This window comes from Geospiza fortis, unplaced genomic scaffold (assembly GCF_000277835.1).
Source record: "Geospiza fortis unplaced genomic scaffold, GeoFor_1.0 scaffold1, whole genome shotgun sequence".
Classification (NCBI taxonomy): Eukaryota; Metazoa; Chordata; class Aves; order Passeriformes; family Thraupidae; genus Geospiza; species Geospiza fortis.
Genome location: NW_005054320.1, coordinates 7,109,349 through 7,132,256, shown reverse-complemented (window position 1 = coordinate 7,132,256; position 22,908 = coordinate 7,109,349). Strand labels below are relative to the sequence as shown.

Genomic DNA, 22,908 nt, shown 5'->3' with positions numbered 1-22,908 from the left:
GACCCTTTAGTTTTTCAGAGCAGTTGTGCTTTGTCTGAACATTTCACACTGTAATGAGTGTGGGGTTGTACCCCAACATGTGTGGGGTTGTACAGCCTTCCCACACCACGTGGGGCCTGCAGCAGTGCAGGGCACCTGCAGAACTGAGCTGTGGAAAGGGAACAAGAGCTGCTCACCTTTCCTCCCATCGGCTGGATCATTCCACCATCTGGTCTTCCAGATGCCTGGCGTCTGTGTCATTTTTCTGTTCCCTGCATCACTGCACATAGTAGAGGGGAAAATATTTTAGTAAGTGGGAATATGCAATACATTTCAGAAAATTATGTATGGACATTTTAATATTGATATTTTTGCAAATGTCAGTTTTTGGAAATGTGTAAAAAGGATTCTAATCAAAATGAAACAGAATTAGACATAATTTCACATATGAAACAATATTGATACCTATTGGATATGCTTCTATTTTCACAAAATACCATTCTCTAAAGAAAAACTATTTCATCAGCAGGTTTTGACCAGCTTCATACTTTCATTTTTCCATCATTTTCTCAGGTAGAGTAGAACAATAGAGATAAAAAAAAAAGCTGGAATCTTGTGTTACTTAATTTGTGTTTATGAATGTCCAGGCCCCTGGCTACCCTCCTCCTCTTGGTGGGTCCTTAGGTGCAGATACAAATGCAAACACACCCACACACCCAACCCTGAGGCTAAAGCCAGTCTGCTTTAGGTCTTGCTTGATGACCAGAACTTGGTCCATGTGCTCTCACATCTGCCTTCCTCTCTGTGGCCTCCCAGGCAGATGGAGGAGCCCTGAGGAGGAATGCTGCTGGCCCCTGCAGAGTTCTTCCCCAGGCTGAGCAAAAAGCCAAAGAAGAATTTGCATGTCAGGTATTCATCCCACGATTTCCCCGTGGGGCCAGAGCAGGACTTCCAAGGTTGCTTTGGGGTTATGGTGGCTCTGCAGGGTGAGCAGGGTCATTGTGGTCCTCAGGTCCATGGCTCAGCACTGTGCTGCAGGTGCATGGCTATATTAAGATAATTTTAGGCATCCTGGATCTGTCAGTCACAATCTGTGTTTTACAAAGGCTCCTAAATATCTCTGCTGCTGAGAGCCCCCATATGGTGCAAGAAGAAGGTATTTTTTAAGGGATCATGGCTGCCCTGTATCCTGGTAAGGCACCATGATTATAAGCTTCTCCTCAAGAAACTGATGTTACAGGACCATGGGACCCAGCCAAGGCTTCTGCTGGCAGCCACTCAACCTTCTTTGATCAAGAGGTATTGGTGGATGAGGAAATGGGAAAAACAACATGGATATAAACACAGTAAATTCTGTTGTTAATACTCATTTTATGCAAGGCATCTGGACCTGCCCTCTCTCTGTTATCAGGGGAATTTTGAAGGTTGTGCAAAATGTTTTCTCCTGTTCCTCTGCTGGATTAACAGCTGCAAAAACTGGACCAGCTCAGCAGTTTTAATCCCTGGGTTCCTTTGTGTACTTTCTGATGTCAGAGGCCTCTGTTGGTAGAGAAGAGAGAATTCATACTTCAGTCTGGGGCCAAATGATATAATAGTGGTTATGGGATGTCATCTGTTGTCTTGCACATGATCTTTGCATGTTTTCCCAATCAATCCATAATTGCTTCTATCTGAGCTCCCACAGGGTGCTGTGGAAAGTCCTGACTTTGTCCATTCCAAGGTCCTTGGGAAGATCACTCTAATTTGAGATGGAGATGCAGCAGTGTTTTCTCTAGTATATTACACTGCAGAGTTTGTTCTCCTTCATTTTGCTGTCTGAGCTATATCTGTCCAGAAAAAGAGCACAATAGAGAACAATTAAAAATCTCTAATATCCCTGGAAATGAGGAAAAATGCCATAGAAATAGATAATGTAGCTGTTGTGATTGAGGTCAGAGCTGGGATTCATTTGTGCTGAATTAAAAGCACACAGAGAAATACAGTAGTGGGTTAAGATTCAGTATTCGAGGAGTTTCATAGATTTCCTCGGTAATCCAGTTTAAGTGGCTTTGTGCCCACCTGCACGTGGTTCTCTTTTTCATGCAATGTGGGCACCACACAGAGGAATAGAAGTTATACCTGGGGAGCACTGGTGAGGTGTTCAAACTCTTTCGTATGTCAGAATAATTTCTGAATTTCAGCTTGACTTGCATTTTCCATAATCTCTTTCCTCCTTATGTTTTTCTTTCAAGTTTTTATGCCTTTCTAATGTCCTTTTAATGTCTTTATGTTTATTTTGCTTTATTACTTGCACTATGTTTTTTTAAAGCTGTGCTGTATATTTACTGTGTTTTCATCTCCTAATTTTTTCTCCCACTGATTTCTTTAGCTTTTTCCCATTCTCCTTCTCCTGTGCTTTCTCCTCCTTCTCACTACTGTAATCTACAGAGTTTCTACCTGTTTCCTCTGAAGACATTTGAACTCAGGATGGTCTGAAGAGTTTCATGGGTGGATATGAGTCAACAGAACTTTTAGGGAAACTTACAGTCAAAGTCTTAATTTTAGTAAATAAAAAGTATTCCCTGCGACTGGAGAGGTGGCTCTTGAATGTTTGCATTAGCTACCAAGCCACATAGGAAATTCTTGAGAATGTTTTCAGTGATTTAATTTCTCGGTTATTAAGTCTGCAGACACTGAATTATTTTGAGTATGCATGGACAGATTTTATTTTTGGTTTATTTTTCCACTATTCCTTTATTTCATTAAGTCTTTGGCCTATTGTTTTTATTTTCTTTTCCTCTTTTATAAAATGTTTCTCTCCCCATAACCTCACCACATCATCTCTTTCAATCTCTGTACTTCCAGGTTCTTTTCATCTCACTTCTTGTATTCTTCTTCTCCTTGCATTCTTCTTGCTCTTATTGTCTCTAACAGATTTTATCTGCTTCATTTAAATCTGCTGAGAGCAGAGAGCACCATGCCTCTAAAGGAAGAGGTTTTTGTGATATTAAAAATTAAAACTTGGAGTGTTTGGCTTAGGAGATCAGAAGATTACCTTTCCCCTGCCAGTAACTGAATTGAACCCCAAATTCACCAGTGTTTCTCCTGTAATGTCCTCTGCTGGAAGCCCTGACTTTGGGAGCAGAGAAAGAAAACTTCCTGAGGTGCCTTTTCTTTGTTAAGCACTCAGCTAGAGTGCAGCCTTAGAGAGCACCAGTGACTGCCACTTGCCATTGCCCATGACAAGGAAAAATGGAGAGCTGTGAATGGACACAGGCTGGGAGCAAGGATTTGCTGACCAGTTCCTCTTGTCTGTAGCTGCCAGTCCCCAGACACTGTTGGTGAGCCCAGCTTCTGGGTGAGGGTTTTGTGTTTGAGCAGGAGGGCAGCCTGCCCAGCGGCACCTGCTAATACATTGCTGCTGCTTTGAGATAGCAACCATGAATTAATCATGGCCTCCATGAGGGAAGGGCTCAGGTCTGAGCAACTGTCGTAAGTGTGATTCAGCTTGGTCCTCCCCAGGATGCTTTTAGCACAGCTGAGCACAGGCACAGGGAAATATTCCTGGCAGGAGGTTGAGGACATTGTATGTAAGTAGATCTGTCTGTCTTTGCTCTTGCACATGTGTAACCCTTATGTAAACCCCCATCAAAAACAACCTCAGTCTAAAATAAGTAAGAAATTGCTTGAGCTCATTGAAGAAGCTGGAATATAATAGTTTTCTGTCAGAAATGCTGCATAAAATTGCTTTAAGTTACATGTGTAAAACAAAGCATTTATTGGGACATTGGAATCTGTACTAAAACAGCCTGTGCTACCACAGAGGTTTTTGCTTTCTGATTTGTACTGTCAAGGCAATCATGCTGCCTTATAAAGTTTAAAAGCTCTGCATTCTGAGACAGACTGTGCTGGCCTGTGTGAATGATTTGTATGAACTGTAATACACTTTTTACTCAAAAGCTGTACATTTCTGGCAGATTCTTTTGAGTGCTTTTCAAACCTTTGAAATAAAAAGCTGAGGAGCAAATAAATGGGAGGAAATCACATGCAGTAAATCACCAGGAGCGCATAGACATTTTCAGGACTGTGAAAGAAACAAGTGTGAAATATCACTGATTCTGTAAGAGATAAAATAAAATCAGAAAAACCAGTCAGGTCAGGTGCTAAGCGGCATGAAGGCTGCTTTGCTCTGCTCCAGCAGCTCAGTATAGCAGTTAAGCAAACATTTTATAGCTGGAAGTACAGACACTCCAGTTCCTCAAGCTGGCTGCTGTGCCCCTCTCACTCTGAGGGTGGAAGAGCAGCACACAGCCCTTACTTACACTGACAGTCACAACTCATTTAGTGGGTCAGTGTGTGGGGGTGGGACAGAAGCAGTTCTCACTGCATGTAGATTTTTGCAGTCAGAGCTCCTGTTTAGTTCTCTGCCAGCTCCCAAACTGCTCTGCCCAGTCCTGCTTACAGCAAGAGTGGGGGAACCCCAAGTTTATCCTTGAAAATGTTCACAAATGTAACTGTGGCAAGGTTGTGCTAGATTCCAGAAAAAAACCCCAATTTTGCAGTGAACCACATAGCAATAATGACAAATCTTATAATTACTGGTGGTGATGGATCTTACAGTTCCATCATAAAAAAATTCCAGGATTTGTTCACGTTGCATGAAATTGTTTAGTTATCTTCTTGTCTAATAGCCATTAGTACTGTGTGTGACATACTTAAGAAGGGGAAAAAATACTGTGCAGAAGTAATTGTGGCCAGAAAAGAGAGGGGTGAGAATATGTGAGAGAAACCATTATGCAGACACCAGGGTTGGTGAAGAAGAATGGGAAGAGGTGCTACAGGTGCCAGAGCTGAGATTCGGAGGTACACGGGGGAGCAGAGACCCCCTTATAGTACATGGAGAACCCCATGTCAGAGCAAGGAAACCTGGAAGAAGGCTGTGACCCTGTAGGAATCCTGGCAGGACTCATGGACCCACGGAGAGTGGAGCCTATGCTGGAGCAGGTTTACTGGCAGGACTTGTGCCCCTGCAGGGGACCCATGCAGGAGCAGCCTGCTCCTGAAAGCCTCTGGAAAGGGACCCACGCTGCAGCAGCTCCTGAAGAACTGCAGCCTGTGGGAAGGACTCATGTTGGAGAAGTTTGCGGGGAACTGTCTTCCATGGGAGAGAGCCCATGTTAGAGCAGGGAAAGGGCTTCATCCCTGAGGAGGAGTGAGAGACAACATGTGATGAACTGACCATAACCCCCATTCCCATCTCCCTGTGCCTCTGTATGGCACAGAACTCTTACTGTTGAATGAGGGGTTATGTGCAGGGTAGCAGGATAGCAGCAACGATGCAGCAAAACCAGCTGGTTGCAGGAGGCATGCACTGGTGCATGTACCCTGAGCTGCACGCAGGGGAGATCTGTGGCCTTTCCTGGGATGAGGGAAGCTCTTTGTCACAGCCTTTGCAGGAGGAGGGGGTTGCTGTGGCTCAGGTTTCAGCGCGGGGGACAGCACGTGCCTCCTGGTTGTGCTGTGGAATGGGGCACCCTCTGCCACCTGTCCCTCCAGAGAGGAGGGACAAGCATGGCCTCTTGCTGCTTGAAACACAAGGGATTCGAGAAGAGCAAGTTCTGGGGGAGTGTGGTGAAGGCAGTGGGATACTTAGGTTATCCCAGCAATATCCAGCCCAGAACACTTGCCCTGTGCTCTGGGGGTTCTCTGCACAAGAAGTTCTTACTCAATATTTTTTTGATTGGCAATCAGTATAAGGAATTATTTATTCAAGAAAAATCACAGAGTTGTGCTTGCTGAGTAACTCTATGAGCTGACATGGAAATGCCTTCCTGGATTTAGAAACACCACAGATATTACACAAAGCTTGTCCCCTGGATGTGATCTTCTCAGCTTCTCCCACTCAGTAAACAGAGGAATTGGTTATTCTCTAGCTGTGTCTTCCTTTCAAGAAAGGCACACTTTTTAGAGTAAAATTCACAAGTTAGCTGTTTTTTCTGTGAAATATTCAGTATAATGAGCTTGTGAAGGTCTCGCCCTGGCTGCAGAGAAAGACATGGAGAGGCAGGGGATGTAATAAATGCAATGTCAGATTTGCTTTGCTGCCTTCTGGGGGAAACCCATTGCTCCTATTTTCAAGTGAGGCCAACAAATTTCATTAGTTTACCTTTCTGTAAATATCCTGACTTCTTTTAGCAGCAGAAAGGTAACTGTGGCTGCAAAACTGGCATTTTGCAAAGACATCTTGAAATTCAGCCAGGGAAATAGCCATTTAATTTCAGCCAGCCACTTCTATTTTCTTTTACTTTATTTGGTTTTCTTTTCTTTTTTTAAAATCTCTATTCCTCAGTGGAACTTGCATACAACTGCTCTGTGCAAATGTGTGAAAGCATTTTAGTACTGACTTCTTTACCCCTAAAGGCCATAAAATTTATGTAAAAACCAGATTCTCAGGAGTCAAAAACAGAATGCCAGTCAGGATTCTGGGTGCTTTATGTAACAAAGAGTGTTTTGTTGAAGAAACCCCACATTTCCCTATTGCATTAGTGTTTTCCTCCATCACGAAATGGATGTGGGCAAGAAAGCTGCTGAGATGGGTTAAGAGGTCCCTCCCTTGCTGACACACACAGGAGGAAATGAGGTGACCTGCAGCCAGCAGTACAAAGCCAGACTGACATGAGCTGTGGAAAGGAGGGAAAGGATGTTGTGGCATCCAGGACATTAGCCTGGCTCACTGCCATTCCTTCTGCTGGCGTGTTTTGTGAGAAGGTGTAATGCTCCCTGGACTGTCTTCTCTCTACAACTTTTGGTGCCAAGAAGCCAATTCTATGCAATAAACTGTCCTAATCCTCAGCCTCTTCCTTCTCCTTTCTTACCCTGTACATTTGTTGTACTTCTGTTTCAGCCTTGTCCTTTCCCTCCCTTTCTGCTTTCCATGGTGCATCTCACTGAAGAGCAGCCCAGCTGCATCTCAGACCCTGCTGGGCTCCAGGCTGCAAGGGGTGGGTCAGAGATTCACTTTGAAGCATCTCTGTGGGGCTTCCAAACTGTACTGGGAGAGGAAATTGCTGCCTCCTCCCGTAGCCACATGGTCAAACTCAGCAGCATCAGAGACAAGCTCGGGCTGCTTTCCACATCAAATTTTACCACACAAGAAGAAGGTGACAGAAGTATGATTGAAGGGAAGGTGTAAAGAGGGGGAGGAAAGGATGCTCTTCTGAGACTATCTTTTTCTTCTCCTCTTTTTCCCCACGAGAACTGGTGGATCCCTTACTGGCTCAGTGCTTCTCTCCAACCGCTTCATGCTGCAGTATGGGAAGGGCTGAAAGGAATTTTGAGCCACAGATGGCAGCATTTCAGCAATAAGGAGGGCATGGGAGGATGCACAAGAGCATGGGAGATAATAAATTAAGTGATGAAATAATATGTTTAGAAACCAAATAAGGAATGTGCTATCTGTCTGCTTGTGCAATTATACCCCATTCCCAATGAAAACCCAATGACAAACTAAACTCTGCTTTTCCTCTGTGCTCTTCTTGAAGTCAGCAGTAAGATAAATCTGCAGCAGCATCTGGGAAGGGTGTGAAGAATCATCTTTATGTCAGAAAAGTCACACACTTCTCCATTAAGACCTTTTGTAGGGAATATGCTAAATGGCAACAAGTACTAGTAGGACTGACGGGCACTGAACTCTTGGTCTGTTGGTGTCCATGGAGGTCTTTCAGTCTCTGGGCTTTAGCTTGAGTGATTTTGACTTTCCATTCTGTGCATTTTCTGCAGTAGCACACCTTTAGTTTTCTCTGTGCCACAGCTTCTGACAGAAACCCCTAAGTGAGAGAGGAGTGTCTCAGTGTGCAAACTCTAAAGCTGGATGGCAGAGTGAGGTTGAACAGGGCTTTTTGGGAGACATGTTCAATGTGCTATCTGTATATCTGTTGATGTTATTTTAAACTCATATCATGAAGGCTAAAGTAGAAGTCAATGATGATGTTAATTCTCATTTTCTACTTCGAGCATATGTGGAATATTTGCATTTTTAGTTGTAGTGGAGATTGAAAATTTTGAGAATTTTGTAGGTCTTCTTTCCACATGAAAATGTTCATCCTTGTTTTCTAAATGAAGTAATTCATTAGCATCCTTTGTATTTCTTCTTCTCATCTGCAGTAAGATACAGCAAGCCATTTTTTCTGCTACCAAAAGACCAACTTTTCAGAGAAAAGATGGTTGGAAAGAACCCTCAGCAAGCTCAAAATATGCATATAATTTTCCAAGTGTAGTACATGCATTTAAAGGTTTTAAAAGAATGGGTTATGAAATAATTTAGTTCTCCATGGTTGAAAATGTGTGGGTATTCATACACAGAAAATTACTAGCCCTGTTTTTGACATCCCTAAAGGGTGCTATCTGAGGTCACAGAAACCAACTGCTTTCTGAGGACACCACGGCTGCTTTGACATCACTGGTGGGGGAATCAGGCAAACCTGACACTTTTGTGACTTCAGTGCTTCCAGACCATGCACTTCCCAAAGGACATCACAGTGGGGCATCCTATTGTTTCTAGTGTGCTGAATTGAGAGTCAGGCAGGCATGAGCATTATGAATTAAAGTATTTTTCATAAAATACCAAACTATCAGAAGATTTTGCCAACATTCTCCTTGAATATATCTTTTAAATTAGATGTGGATGAGAGAAACAAAGGCAAACAGACTGGAAATTTCCAACATTCAGAAATGCTGAATTATGCAATCATCAGTTTTAGTCTTAAGCAATGGGACGTTTTTAATTTAATAGCTATCTGGAGATGATTCTCCACTTCCTTTTATCAGTTTTATTCTGGCACAGCTTCTAACCAGAAAGTGGAAAAGTGAGCCTCACAGTAGGTAAGGCACGTAGACACAGGTATGGCGAAGAAATAGAAAAGTGTATATGTAAAGTTATTGTGTGCAACACCTGTGAAGTGTTTATGTCAGAGCCCTTCATGCCCTGTTTTCAGAAGGCCTAAATAAGTGCTTTTAGAGTAAGTGCAAGTGATTGGTTGTGTTTCCCTGTGTGTGCCTGTAAATGCCACATTAAAAACCCATACTTCTTCCAGCGAAGTGAAAAAGTTATGCACCTCTTCAGTTGTACAGATGAAGTGTTTGTGAGTTCTATAAAGATGAATGAAGCCCATGGAGTTTTTGCAGTGAGCTTGTGATCACCAGATGTTGGAGTATGTGTGTGAACGCACACTGGTGCATCTGTTGTTTGGATAATAGGATGTACACGTGTGGGACAACTGTGCAGTGGAGGTGTTATGACACTTGGGACCAGGGCTTCAGCAGGCGTAAATCAGGGTGGCTCAGTGGAAGGAACAAAGTCCAGCAGCGAGCGCTTCCTGGAACCAGCGTGTGTGATGGCATGTGGGGACTTGGACATGTGGGATTGCGGTCGGCAGAGTGTGTCAGGATGTGACCGGGGGAGCTTCAGCTGAAGACAGTTGCTAAAAGGAAAGAGAAAAAGCCAAGCCACAAATGCACATCTAAGGAGCACGAATGTTAAGGGGAAAGGAGAGAATGCATTCACTGAGGCTGAACCCTCAGGCTAAGTCACCAGTTTAGTGCTGCTTTTCCTCTGTGGAAGTACATGGGAGCTGTGGGATTTTAGAAGTATTCTGAGGGGAAATTCAATTTAAGCCTTGGCATGTGTATGTGATATTTCAGATTTCAAATTAAATTGTGTTTATATGACACAGTTGCTTTTCATAGCACAGGCTTGATTGAAGTTCCTAATGCATCTTTTCCAGGTCCATGCACCATACTGTTGTAATACAGCCCTGTAACCTATTCAGTCACTTGTGGGTCTGTCCCCCATGAACTCATACCAACTCCATTCTCCATGTTGTCACTTTTAAAAACAATTTTTTTTTATTCCTAGCTTGGTCTTGAAATGCTAGGAGCTAATAAAACCAGAACTGTGCTCAGGTTCTTCTGGAGAATCTGTTCTCTCAATCCTACCTGTACGGCTACATCATCAGAAAATTGGCTGATTTGGATGCAAGTCAGTTGTATACGAAGGAAATAAAAGGAAGAATATGTTTATCATCTGTGAAAATTCCCCAGAATCATTGCTTAGGAAAACATCTGGTCACTCTGCAGAGATGATCAAAACAGCAAACAGAACATTAGATTGCAAGAAACTTCCCAATGGAAAGTACCATTGAAAATACTGTAATTTCTGCTGTGTGAGCCATGGGCAGATCACTGATTTAAACCCCAAATACATTTTTAGGAACTCGATCCCATACATATATTTATGTGTCTTTGTGTGTGTGTGTGCACTCATGTGTGTAATAAAAATAGGATAGATTGAGCAAGCGAGCAATTGCAGTGTTTAGAGTCAAGGAGAAGCTTTGTTATGAATGAAATCTGAAAGGATTTGGATTAGAGTCAAGAAGTTTAGATAGAGGGCAATCTAAATTGTACAAGGGCAGATAGTCTTCCAAAGTCTGGCTCAGAAAAGGGATGTGGGAGGTCTGACAGACAGCTTGGCTAATGTAGCATGTAGATGAAAAAAATGCACTTTAATGATTTGTTGAACTATTACAAACCCAAACAACAGTTCAACAGGACTAGCCTGATAATTACTGTTTTCCCAAAAGAAAATTGTACATTGTGAATGAAATGAACAACTCAAACTTGAAACTTCAGCCTAATGGATCTGCATTTTTCTTGTGAAACCATTCCCATCGAAATTTCCTAATGATTTCCTTTTGAAATAGTCTCATTTAGAAAGGAAATACATAGAGTGGCATATATCTTGTTACAGCGCTGAAGAAAATGGACAGTCATACTATAAAGGCAAATAAAAAGTACTCTTTCTTTTCTTGTGTGCACAGTTACATGGTGGGACTCACTGCTGTGTGAAAGCAGTGCCAAGAGTTCAAAAGGACTAATGGAAATATAGGATCCTTCTTGTTATTAAGATACCATCTAGCTCCCTGATACTACTGTCATGATAAACACCATGGTATAGGGAAACATATATAATGTCTCTTTTCCTGTGGCTCGTAGGCTGCCAAATATCAGCTTGCAAATATTTAAAATGTTAAACAACTTCTGTTTGAGCTGTGTTTATGCCTACAAAAAACTTTAGTATCATCTGGACTTCAGAGTCATTTTAAATTTCCCAGCTATTTCACATTGGTCTCAGGGAGAATGGATCCCTCTGCAGCCTTAATCTTGTGTCATGTTTTCCTTTTTTTTATGAAGGATTTTTCTTTTCCTCTCTGGCAGAGAGTTGTCCTAGCCGCAGAATCCAGAAACAGACTGTCCCAGAGTTGGTGCCCCTTTCCACAGGGAAGGGCCTGCCACAGAGCTGGGATCTAGTTTCAAACTCCTGCACAATTTGTGGTTATTTAGAGCCAACATTTTGGTTTGAATTGCTCTCTAAATATTTGTTGTATGGTTTTATTTATAAGAATAATGACTCTGTGTTTACAGGCTACAGCATATAATGTATATAATGCCCGGTCTCTTATTTTTTTTAGCTTGCTCTAACTTTCAAGTGCATTTCCACTCTTTAATTTTACACAAACTCTTGGACATTGGCCAGACAAATTCTTTGTAGTCTGTAAAGTTCAGGATCGTGGCCAGATTAAAGTTGTCATCAATTTCACCTCCCTCTTCTTTTAATAACATCCCACTTTTCTCTCCTGTACCTCTCATGTTTTTAAGGGTAGCCATTCTCTGCATTCTTCTGTACTTTCTTCAATATTATACTCTTTTAGTTTTTCTTCTGATTCAACTGAATCTTACTTTTCTGGAAACTCATTTTAAATTCCTGTATAATTTTAAATATGGTCTTTATAATTATTCACTACTCAGCAGTGTTTTTGTGAGGCTTTACTGGTGATTCCTTGTCCTAAGCCCAATCTGAGTGAGAGCTGCAGAGAGTCTCCTCAGGGAATTTTAGGAATCTCTTAGTTTCTTCTATACTGGAATTTCAAATTGCTTTTTCCTCAAAGCTAGTCTGGCCTACTGAAGGCCCAAGCCATTCTTGCTTTCCAGAAGACAATAATACAATATCAAACCCTGAGTCCAACTTTGGCTACTTCAGAGGATTTTGTTCTCCTGAAATACAATTGCCAGAAGCCTCTGCTGGGAAAAATTATGCCTATAAAATTCTTCTAAACAAACAAGATACCACCATCTACAGATGGGAGAGTTTATAGAACAGGTTTCTGGTTGACATCTATTTGATGAGATATTTTTAGTTGTGATAGATAGTCTAAAGCATGGATTGATGACTTGCAGGCTGTTTTAGTCAAAGAATACAATGGGATTTGCTGTGAAGCTCACAAAGAAAGCCTACACTGTGGTACTACTCAGAACAATCACCTAGCTTATGCCTCTGTAATGAGAATTTGTACTTGCCAAGGATGAGTTCAGAGCCCAGCAGTCATCATCTCCACCTTCAGCTGATGCATTTCAAAACCGGGGCTGGTGTCTTGGATGTCTGGTCCTAAACTGAATGTTGGCATAGCGTACAAGTTCTGTTTTTCTCAGCATTCTTTGAAAAATCACAATAGATTGTGAGATAAAAACCCACTTTAAAGTTTAACTGTGGCTTATATTCTTTCTTCTTGCTGGAGCAAAAGTTAACTATTAAGGGCAAACCCCCAGGGCTGAGTATACTAGTAAACTCCAGCTGCTTTGTACTTCTTTGCCAATACTGAGAAGTCATAAACCCAATTTGACTTTCTGGTTAAACCAGGTTTACAGCTGTTTTGCATTGCTGGAGTGAAGCAGAGCAGCTGGAGTATACCCCTGAATCAGGGTGGTTTTTTCTTTGCTGAGTTTTGTGTCTCTTTTTTCAGTCTTACATGGCAGAGACAAGGCAGAGGCAGTCAGCTCTTGGCAGTGCATAGTCAAATTGATGCAAGACTTGCACTTAGACGCAAAGCCACCATGGGTTTTTTGGTATCTTTCTGTTTGCTTTTATACTCTCCTACTAGCTGTGTTTGCCATGGGGATATAGATGTGTGATAACTGTACTGGCCTTAAACCCAGTTTTGGTAAATGCAGCATTTTTTGAGTGGGTTTCGCATGTTTTGTTGGCTCAAGTCATCTTAATAAAATACCTTATAGCACTATATATCAGGAGGATGAAGAAGGTTTTGAGGTTCAAGTGCCAGAAGAATTCTTCACTTCAGAACCAGCTTGTCTCTATTGGTACCACTTGTGACAGTCAGGTAATTCCACTTGTCCATGCCACATTTCTCCATCTCTACAACATCTTCCAGTTTTGTCTTTTTGAGTCTTGCTGATATGAATGCCATTTTGCCTTGCTGTGGTTTCATGGTCTTAGGCTAGAAATGAATTACTTGAATGCTTCTTTTGGCTGCCTGAGAATTACAATGCAGCATGAGTATAATGAAGTTCTTAGTTTGGACGGGTTTGTACTGTCTCCAGATCAGCAAATCCTGATCTTGGCTGCAACTTGCAGTCACGAATGCAATAATAATAAGTATTACTGGGGGATACATGAGATAAACTCTAAAAGATGTCTTTGAGCAAAAAAATCATTCTATGACCCTATTATCAGTAATAAACAGGTTATAAATTCTGGCTGTATGTAGTCAATAATGGGCTAATTCTGGAGGAAAGGATGATTAATGTAGTAGGGCCTGTGAGTGAATGGAAAAGTTCAGGGGGATAAGATAATCTATAAGAACACCTGCAGAACTATCTTTGTGTTATTTGTTGTGTGCAGTATATCCATATGGTTACAATCACCAAGTGTTTAGAAACCTTTGCCTACAGCAAGAGCAATTGCCGGATCAGCTGTGCAAAATACACCGTGCTAATTTGAACGGCTCTCTTCAACTCCAGACTGCTTCATCTCTGCTGCTCCTGCTGCCTTTGCCACAGCCAGATCTCTTGTGTGTTTTTGACTGAGGTCTTTGGTTTAGCTTCTCCCCAAGTGTTTATTATCAGGGAAAACAGTTGTGTACCTGAAGCTGTTGCACCAGCAGCCACCACCCCACGGCCAGATAAGTTGCTACTCTTACAAACTGTTTGGACTTACTGAGTTTCTGTTCTTTCACTTTTATGGGGCTGTGACATTTTGTTTCTAAATTCCAGTAATGTCACACTGCTTTATGCATGGTTCTTAGGCTGCTGATCTTGTGGGGTGGCAGTAGCCAGTTTGAAAATCATAAATCTAAAAAGAACCATGAGATCTGTTTGCAACCAGCAGCAAAAGCAAGGTGTCCACTCTGCTAATTTCAGCTGAGTTCATAGGGAAAAAAAAGCCCAAAAAAAAAGTTCCCCAAATTTTCTTTGTCAATACATGTTCCAGATTTTGTACCTTCTTTGTAGTCTGCAGGTCCTAATGACCAGCAAATCAACTGCAGGGGAGAGGGAAAGACCACCTGTTGCACTAAATATTCACAAACCCTGCAAACAAAAATAAACAGTAAAAGACCAAACCCTTAACAGCTTGTAACAGCTGCCACATTCCACTCAAGAGAAATCTTTATGCTAATGGAATTTGACAGGATCTACATTAGATATCTACACATACAGAGGAAAAAAACCTTAAAAAAAAAAGAGAGAGAGAGAGAGAAAGACAATAAATGTGTTGGGCTCCTCAGAGTAGGTGATGTTTTATATATGTAAGGCTTTTGTCATTGTTCCCACTCCTGTAGTTTACATTTTTGATAGTTTGAAGTAAAACATTTGTTGAGTGCATGAGCTGCATGATGTGGCCAAGGACTAAACTGAGCTCTATTTTTTTATTGGTTAAGTAAGAGGAGCAGGATGCCTGCTGTGCTCCAGCTGCAGCAAAAAATTCTGCTTAAGATTCATCTATGAAGATGCATAGAAAATAGTCTTTTAATATCTCACATACCAGTTTGTGTCTTGTACCAAATTGATGAAAACCCAGAAAATTTACATGAGGAATACTGGCCAGCTGAGTCATAGAAACACGTCAGGCAGGAGCACCTTGCTGATTTGTGTGGGATAGCTCTGATCCCAGGACACTGGTGCTGGAAACTGGTTGGCGTTATTCTCTATCATCTTGGGGCACTCAGTGCGGGTGCTGACCTCACCATGCTTGTCAGAATGATGTTTTCTTTCCTCTCTTCCAACAAGAAGCCCAGGGATTTGTGGATCAGAAAAAATTAAAAGTTGAGGATTTCCAGGGTGATACAGAGATAGTAGAAATGTGAAAGGGATTAAGAAAGAAAAAACCTCTACTACTTAAATTTTCTTCTATAAGCTCAGAAATGGTCTGGAAGCTTTGAAAGTGACCCTCTGGTCTGGTTGGACTCACAGGTTGCTGAAAGTGCTGAGGAATTTTCTGTCCTCCAATTCTGTTAAACTGCAGTAAGCAGCTGGATGCATGGTCAGTGGCAAGAAGGGATGGTTGGAAGCCATCCAGCGGGGCAGTAGAAAAGGGAACTCTTTTTGCACAGTGACAGTGAAAGAGAGTTATGGCCTTCAGGCCTTAGAGACTTTTTTTGCACATTGAACCCAGGGGTCTTTTCCATGAAATGTATGGTATTTTCCCATTAGCTAGTTTAGACCTCCTTGAAATGCAGTTCTTGCAATAGCCTGTCTGGCTTTGACAGATCAGTGCAGGTCCCATGGCCAAAAACATTTGGTCAGTCTGTTTGTCCAGCAAGTTGCCTGTAACAAGTGTTTTAGTATTTCCTCTGTAAGGAAAAACCTATTAGCCTGGAAGAGTTAAGCATTGGCATTTCCTTGTGGTCACCATGTCTGTCTCCACAAAGACCAAAATGTTTGTGTTTTCTTCTGGCTACACATCACTCCATAGAACAGCACAAATAATTGGTGGAAACATCAGAAAAAAGCATAAAGAATGAGCAACAATGGAAATTGATAGTTTTTGAAGAGATTTGAAAGAATGGGGAAATGAAGGAGGCAGATTGATACTAACTGTGCAGTCAGCAGTAGCTTTGGAGATGTCCATCTCCATAGCTATGGTGCAGCAGGAAAGGCCTTGCTTCAATCAGACAGGTGAGAGGAATGACCTTGTGAAGAAAAACAGTTAAGGTCAGAAAGTGCAAGTTCATGGCTTCCTGTAAAAGCAATAAGGAACATTTTGACCTGAGACAGTCCCAACAGAAAGTCCAGTGATATACTGTAGGTTTAGGAACCTCAGTTGCATCTACTCCCACTTTTGTTAGTGGCCAGTGATGGATGAGCTCGTTATGAAGTATTATTTCTCAAGGACTGTAACCTAACAAGAGAAAATCAAAACTACTTTAATTGTGGCTTGTTTAACTTATGACTAAAGTGGCATAAATTAAAGATTTGTGAGGATTGAAAGAGACCTTCAAAATCATCTATAACAGTCAAACTAGCACCACCATAATCACTCCTGAACCATATCCCAAAGTGCCACATCCAGACACAGTAGGATTGCAGTCTAACATAGTGCAGGAGAGTCAGCATTCCTGGGGCAGTATTCTGAGAAGGTCTCCCAGCTCTGAAAGGAAACTATGTCATGAGGGATCTGCATTTCCCTCTGATGGAACCTTGAGTTCAGAATATGGGCTTTTGTATAAGGTACCTCTTAAAGGAGAAACAAATGCTCTTATCTCATCACTTTGGAGCTAGAAGGAAATACAGGTAGCTTATCTTCCTCAGAAATCCTTCTTTTTGTCCTTCAGTCATACACAATATGTAGTACCAGCCCCAGGCTGCATCTCTGGGTGCTCACAGTTTTATATATCATATTGGGCCTTCAGGAGCTATTGCCTGCTTTCCCTCTCCTCACACCAATGTAAATTTCTCTGAGTTTAGCAAAGTTGCACCCCACTGAAGCTGGTGTATGAAGAAATCAAGTGTCACTAGGGTTGAATTTCCTATGTAAGATGCACTTAACCTCCCCTGAATCCCTGGGTCTGGACTAAGTGTCTCCAACTGGATGACAACATTCAGGACAACTTAGCTCAGGAAAGGCTGAAGAAAACACAAAACATGTCCTCAATGCCTATTGAGTCTGAACTAAGAGCAGCAGCACTAGTGACTCTCCATTTCCAAAATTAGAAGAAGGAGAGGTAGTTACTGTTCTGTGCACTAACTTGGGGGTAATGATAGTTCATAACTTAGGGCACAAAGTGGTATCCCTGGGGAAAAAATAATCCAATTCTCCTTTGTGTGAGAAATAACACATATTTGGGTAGATACTGGCTTATCAGTACTTAGTGAACTCCTTTTGCAATTTTTGATTTTTGCCAGCTTGGGAAATTATGTCCAAGGTTATGGCTCTCCTTCAACTTCCATGATTAAAGGACCCTCCAGAAGTCTGTAAAGTCACTTGGGATGATATCAATATAAATCAGTGACAGGGGGCTTAAGCCCCTGATACTTAATTTTTTGCAGCATGCTATTCCAGTTAATTCCCAGGGATTCCCAAAGCTCCAGCCACATGCCCAGTTTGAAAGGCTGTCCAGGAAATGCTGGAATGAAGTGGGGACAGCACCTAGCCAAGTGCCATCTGTTGGCCATTTACCATACTGCCTCGGAGGACAGTTTCTGAGTGCCTGAAACAAGGACAGATTATGTGGTCTAAACCCTTCTCTTCAGATTCAGACCTACAGTTTAGTACCTCAATTCAGAAGGAGGGCTCCACTTTTCCCTAGATCCAGTCCCTTCAGACTCCCAGTGTAGTTTATCTTTAGGTTGGACATTAGGAAGGATTTCTTCACAGAAAAGGTGATTAGACATTGGAATGGGCTTCCCAGGGAGATGATGGAGTCACTGCCTCTGTTAAAGGAAAGACTGGACATGGCACTTAGTGCCATGGTCTGGTTGACATGGTGGTGTTCAGTCACAGATTGGACTTGATGATCTCAGAGGTCTTTTCCAGTGTAATTGATTCTGTATTCTGTGATATCAGAGAAGATGTAAGACTTCTGGTTAATGGTTTAGGACATGAGCAGGTATACAAACAGATCTTACTGTGATTTGTGAAGTATCCTCTCTCATTTTGTTGAAGGAAAAATTGATTACCCATTCCTAGGGAGACCTAAGGATAATGACCCCTTCTCACGCTTACTTCTCCAACAATTTGAGGTTGAATAATTTGAGCTAGAGGAAGAAGATAAGATTTGCTCCCATGGCACTGGGGTTGTGAAGCAGGGAGCAAATGTTTCAGCTCCTCTGTACTGTCAGGTTGATCATCTGTCCTGTGGCCACAAAACCACAGGAGATTATCCCATATTGTCTTGAATCACCTTGTGTGTAGGATATTAGTTTTGGATGTAGGACTGGTCTCCATTCTGGTAACAATCCTCTATGCATAAGTTTGTGCTACTCCTTTAGAGGGATGGACCTACTATCGCTTAAGCCTAACTTGGAAGTCCATGGGAGACATAAAAAATTCCCTCTTCAAAATGGATTTGGAGCAATAAGTACTGAACTCTTCTCATGTCCTGCAGAACTTCTACATTAGGTAGATTGCCTAAATAACTGACAAAGCTTACTGAAAACACCCCTCAAACAAAATGTCCACTGTCCAGTGACATCACCTAGGGCTCTCATAAAAGAGAAATGCTTCCTCATGACCCTTAGGGCTGGAAGTTTCTCATAAACTATCAGTCAAACAGTTTATGTCCATACCACAGCAAAATGGATTTTCCAGAAATGTTTCCAAGTGGCACGAGGTGAGGATGGTGGTTCTATGGGTGGTATTTTCACTGCCTCCTTCTTCTTAACCGTAGCCTCTTTTTGACCTGCACTGATGTGCAGGCTGCTCCAGGAGATGTCTCTCAGAAACACTGTAAACTTCAGACTCAGCCTCCACAACCTCAGGGTTGTTAAAGAATTTCTGGCATTTTCTTGGTATAGAAGGAATTTTACATGCCATGATTTAATCACACTTTTAGCACAGATTGTTACTTTTTGTCTCCTTAGGTTTCCTTTGCAGACAGAGATAACTCTTTCTTTCTTTCTTCACATGCAGAGAACACATGTAAATAGCTGTCTTGTTCATTCATTGGATGCTTTTACTGGTGTGAGCAATGAGGACACTCTAAAATATTGTTTCTGTATGTTCTTTGAAACCCACAGAACTCTTCCTGAGCCATTTGATGGAGTGTTTAGTGTAATTTTATTATTTTCCTAAATATCATCTATATAATACTAGTACAAATCTATTAAAAATAAGGTTGGAAACATAAGCACATTGCTTTGCAGAATGTATTGTGAATTATTTTGATGCAGTGTGGGTGTGCAACATTGCTATTTGCAAAATTTCATCTTAGCCCTCTGTATGAAAATGAGGACTGAACATATACAGCACATCTACCTAATAAATACATTAAATATTTTTGCAAAGAAATGGCCACCTGACTCAACATGCCAGCCTGGACTTTTAAACTAGCTGAACCTCACTTTTTTGTTTGTTTGTTTATTTTTTTTAGTATATCTTCTTCTTCTCCCCCATACAGGTGGTTGTGTCATGGGATCTTTTCTGCAGTTTACTTCAGTTGTTTCCTTGGTAGCATATTCCATATGTTTACCATCACCTTTTTTTTGTCCTTTAGTAGCCTAGAGCATTTTCCTCACCAAAAGATTCATGGGTATCTTTCCAGGAAATATCATTGTTCAAAAAAAGTTTTATAGGAGCAAATAAAACACATTTCCAAAATAGTGCTGCCAAATAGCAAAATAGAAAAATATTCTTTGTTTTTGATGACAAAGATATTAAACGGAATAAAAAACCGTGTTGTTTTAAAATAACCAACTCTTTAATAGTACTGTAGGAGAATATTCAATTAAATGAAATGTAGTTTTCCAGTAAGCCCACTTTATCTTAGCTTGAAATGACAGGTTGAATTATTTTTTTTTCATTTCTGTTTCTCATCTACGTTTTGCACTCCCATCATTGCTTGCTACTATTTATATTTTATGTTAAGGATCTTCTTTTTCAGTTGTTTCTAAAATTTTACAAAAGTGGCCAAATATCATGTTGGAAACTCAAAGCCCCAAATAAGGCTATAAATCATAGAACCCCATACATACACATGCCATATAAAAGGCCACTGTACTATTCTTTGGCACTTCCTGTGTTGACTTTCCTTCTTTTCCCTCCTCTTATCCCTCACAGCAGGTAGAAATGAAGGGTCTTACCTGGCTTCTTTACTTTGCAGACTCAGAACAGAGCACTGGGTCAGACACAGAGGTGCTGGCAGAAAGGACATCCTGCTCATTTGGCTCCCACTCTGACCTTACATCTGGTGGTTCAGGCCCTCAGCCTCCTCCACCTTCATCCATGGAAGAAATCCAGGTAGAGTTGCAGTGTGCAGACCTCTGGAAAAGATTTCATGACATTGGGACAGAGATGATTATCACGAAAGCAGGCAGGTAAGACATCTCTGGCTTTCTGTCTAGTTAAAAAAGAAATCATAACGAAACAAACCAATTTTTATTTCTTTTGTTTTTTAAAGATACGTTTATTTTTCCTTCTTGATAATCCAAAAGGATAAACATGCATGAAAAATTAAATGGCTCTTTGAGTTTCTCAGCTGTGTTTCCTATTAGCTTTCTTAAGACAAGTGAAGTTGTTTCATATGACTCTTTGAATAAGTGGCTCCAAAGGAGAAGTGGCAGCTGCAGGAAACCATTGAGGATAGTTGTTCCTTTGAGCAAATAAATCAGGAAACAATCATTGTACTGTTGGCTGTACTGAATTTAAGATGAACTATAAATTTGGGGGTGAGCCATTTGAGTCTCCTTTCAAGTTTCCATAGCACTTCATGAGCTTATTCATTTAATCTCAAATATAGTGAAATTCAAACTCACCTTTGCACCAAATGAATGTCTTCCTGCAGCTCTTAATAGATGCAGTGTTAAAGACTTCCTGTATAAAAAATGTGCAACCCTAATGTTTTCCTTTGCTATTGCAGTGATACCACGACAGCTGAGGTTAGAAAGAGCCACTAATTAGCCAGATTTTTTAAAAAGGAAAACTTCACCATGACAGGTTAGCCAAGGGGAAGATCTTCACTGCTGACTCCCATTTAAAAATGGCTAGGAGTCTGTTTGCCAAAACATAACGTAGAGGTAGTTGTACATTTCTAGATGTCCCAAACTAGGATTTTTAGTCACCTTTGCATGAGCAGGCCGTTTCCTACCTTCACCTAATGAGGTTTAAATTCCGATTGATGCGGAGAAGGAGAACGTCAGCACCACGGACAGAGCCGGGCAAGGCGAGCAAACACCGGGAGTGACCGGGAGCTGTCCCGTCTGTGCCGCAGAGATGCAGCAGGGAAATTTTACCCAAGTTTTGGGGAAAACCCACGGTGCTCTATTGTTTACAGCGTTGTTTCATATCTGTGCTCTCAAATTTTTCCAGAACAGCTCGACTTGTTGTTTTATATTCTTTAAAGTGAGCACTATTGCTCTCTAGCCCCAGAAAGTCCAGATAATTCAAGGAAAGTTACACTGGATGAATAACCCAGATCATCCCTGAAAAAGATTATCAGGGCCAGTTTAGCTCCCAGTTTTAGATTTCAGTGACAAAGGAAGCATTTTTCATCAGTACAGAGAGGGCTGCTGGTTTTGACCTTCTGCTTCGAACAGAAGAGGCAAAGTAACAGGAAAGATATCACCTGTTATTGTGCAACACCTCCTCTCTGGAGATGTTAAAGCAGACACAGAGACAATTATTATTATCCTCTTTTCATAGGTGGTGACATCGAGACCTAAACAGATTAAGTGATATGTCCAGCATCATTAAATATGGCAATGGAAGAACCACCTTCCTTCTTTCTGGATTTATGGTCCTGGTGCCTGGACAATGCTGTTTCAGAAATTTAAAATAAAACATTATTGCCTGTTAGATTAACTATAATCAATTCTCTGATGATACACAGAGTAGATAGTAAAAGCAGCACAAATATACCTTTGCCCACCAGTTCGAACAAAAATGGCTGAAACTTCGTGGTATGAAGAGGATCTTGGCAGCTCACACATTTCTGTACAAAGTTTCTGACATCTTACAAGCTCCACTGTGGATAATTTTTTCACTTACAGAAGATCATATATCACAATAGAGCCATAACTTCCCACACAAATCATATATTCATTTTAATACTAAATAATATTCTTTCTTCTTGAAAGGAGATGCTTGTAATTATTTGAGTCCTGATGGCCAACTGTCACATTACTGCCCACAGTAAATCTATGTAAATACTAAATAGATGTGGTTTTTTCTACTTGATGGTGTTCTTCTCCAGAAGTGATGTTAACAATATTGGAGTGCTGCTGTTTTATTCTTTTTCTGTTGACTACATTTCTAGGTTAATCATTGCAAACCACAATGAAGAGCTGGTCAGTTTCTTTAGGTAATACACCTGTTTATTGAGGATGGTCCTTACAGGTGTGATAGAATTTGCAAATTAAATGGTTAAACAGTTCAACTGGTTAAAGAGTTTTCTCTCAGAGAAGATGTCTCTGTGATGGGTGAGAGCTGGATCTAGCAGTCCTGTTTCTCCATATGGGATGCATGATACATGGTGTGTCCCAGAGATTAGATTTTATTATTTCTGGCATAAATAGCAAAACTGGTGTTATTTCCTGAAGATTTCCTACCACTTATTCAAATTGTTGGAGACACGCAGAGTAATTTGCATCTACTTCCTCCCCCACAGAAGATTTTACTCCTGTTGCTTTCTCTTTGGAAACCCTGAGTCCCATAAGGCCTTCTTGTTTTGAAAGCCATTATAATTACAGATTCAGTTGCCTATAACTACAGCTGCTCCTTAATTTTCTATGACTTATAAAGAACTGCCTGGTTCCTGCCTGTCCCCACAATGTCTCTCTGCTCTCGCTGTGTAATGCTAATTTCTAACCTACATTCTCATTTCAAACATAGTTATGGGGCTATATCCTGCCCTGCATTTTTGACTTTCAGACTCCTACTCTCACTCATTT

General features: G+C 41.2%; 1 protein-coding gene across 1 annotated transcript in view; it reads left to right on the top strand.

Annotated features, from left to right (window-relative positions):
* Positions 1-22,908, top strand: part of TBX15 (T-box transcription factor 15) — an 89,267-nt gene that overhangs the window by 32,227 nt on the left and 34,132 nt on the right. The window contains exon 2 of the mRNA XM_005420586.2: positions 20,124-20,337. Coding sequence (XP_005420643.1) covers positions 20,124-20,337 — 214 coding nt within the window. The remainder of the gene's footprint in view (positions 1-20,123; positions 20,338-22,908) is intronic.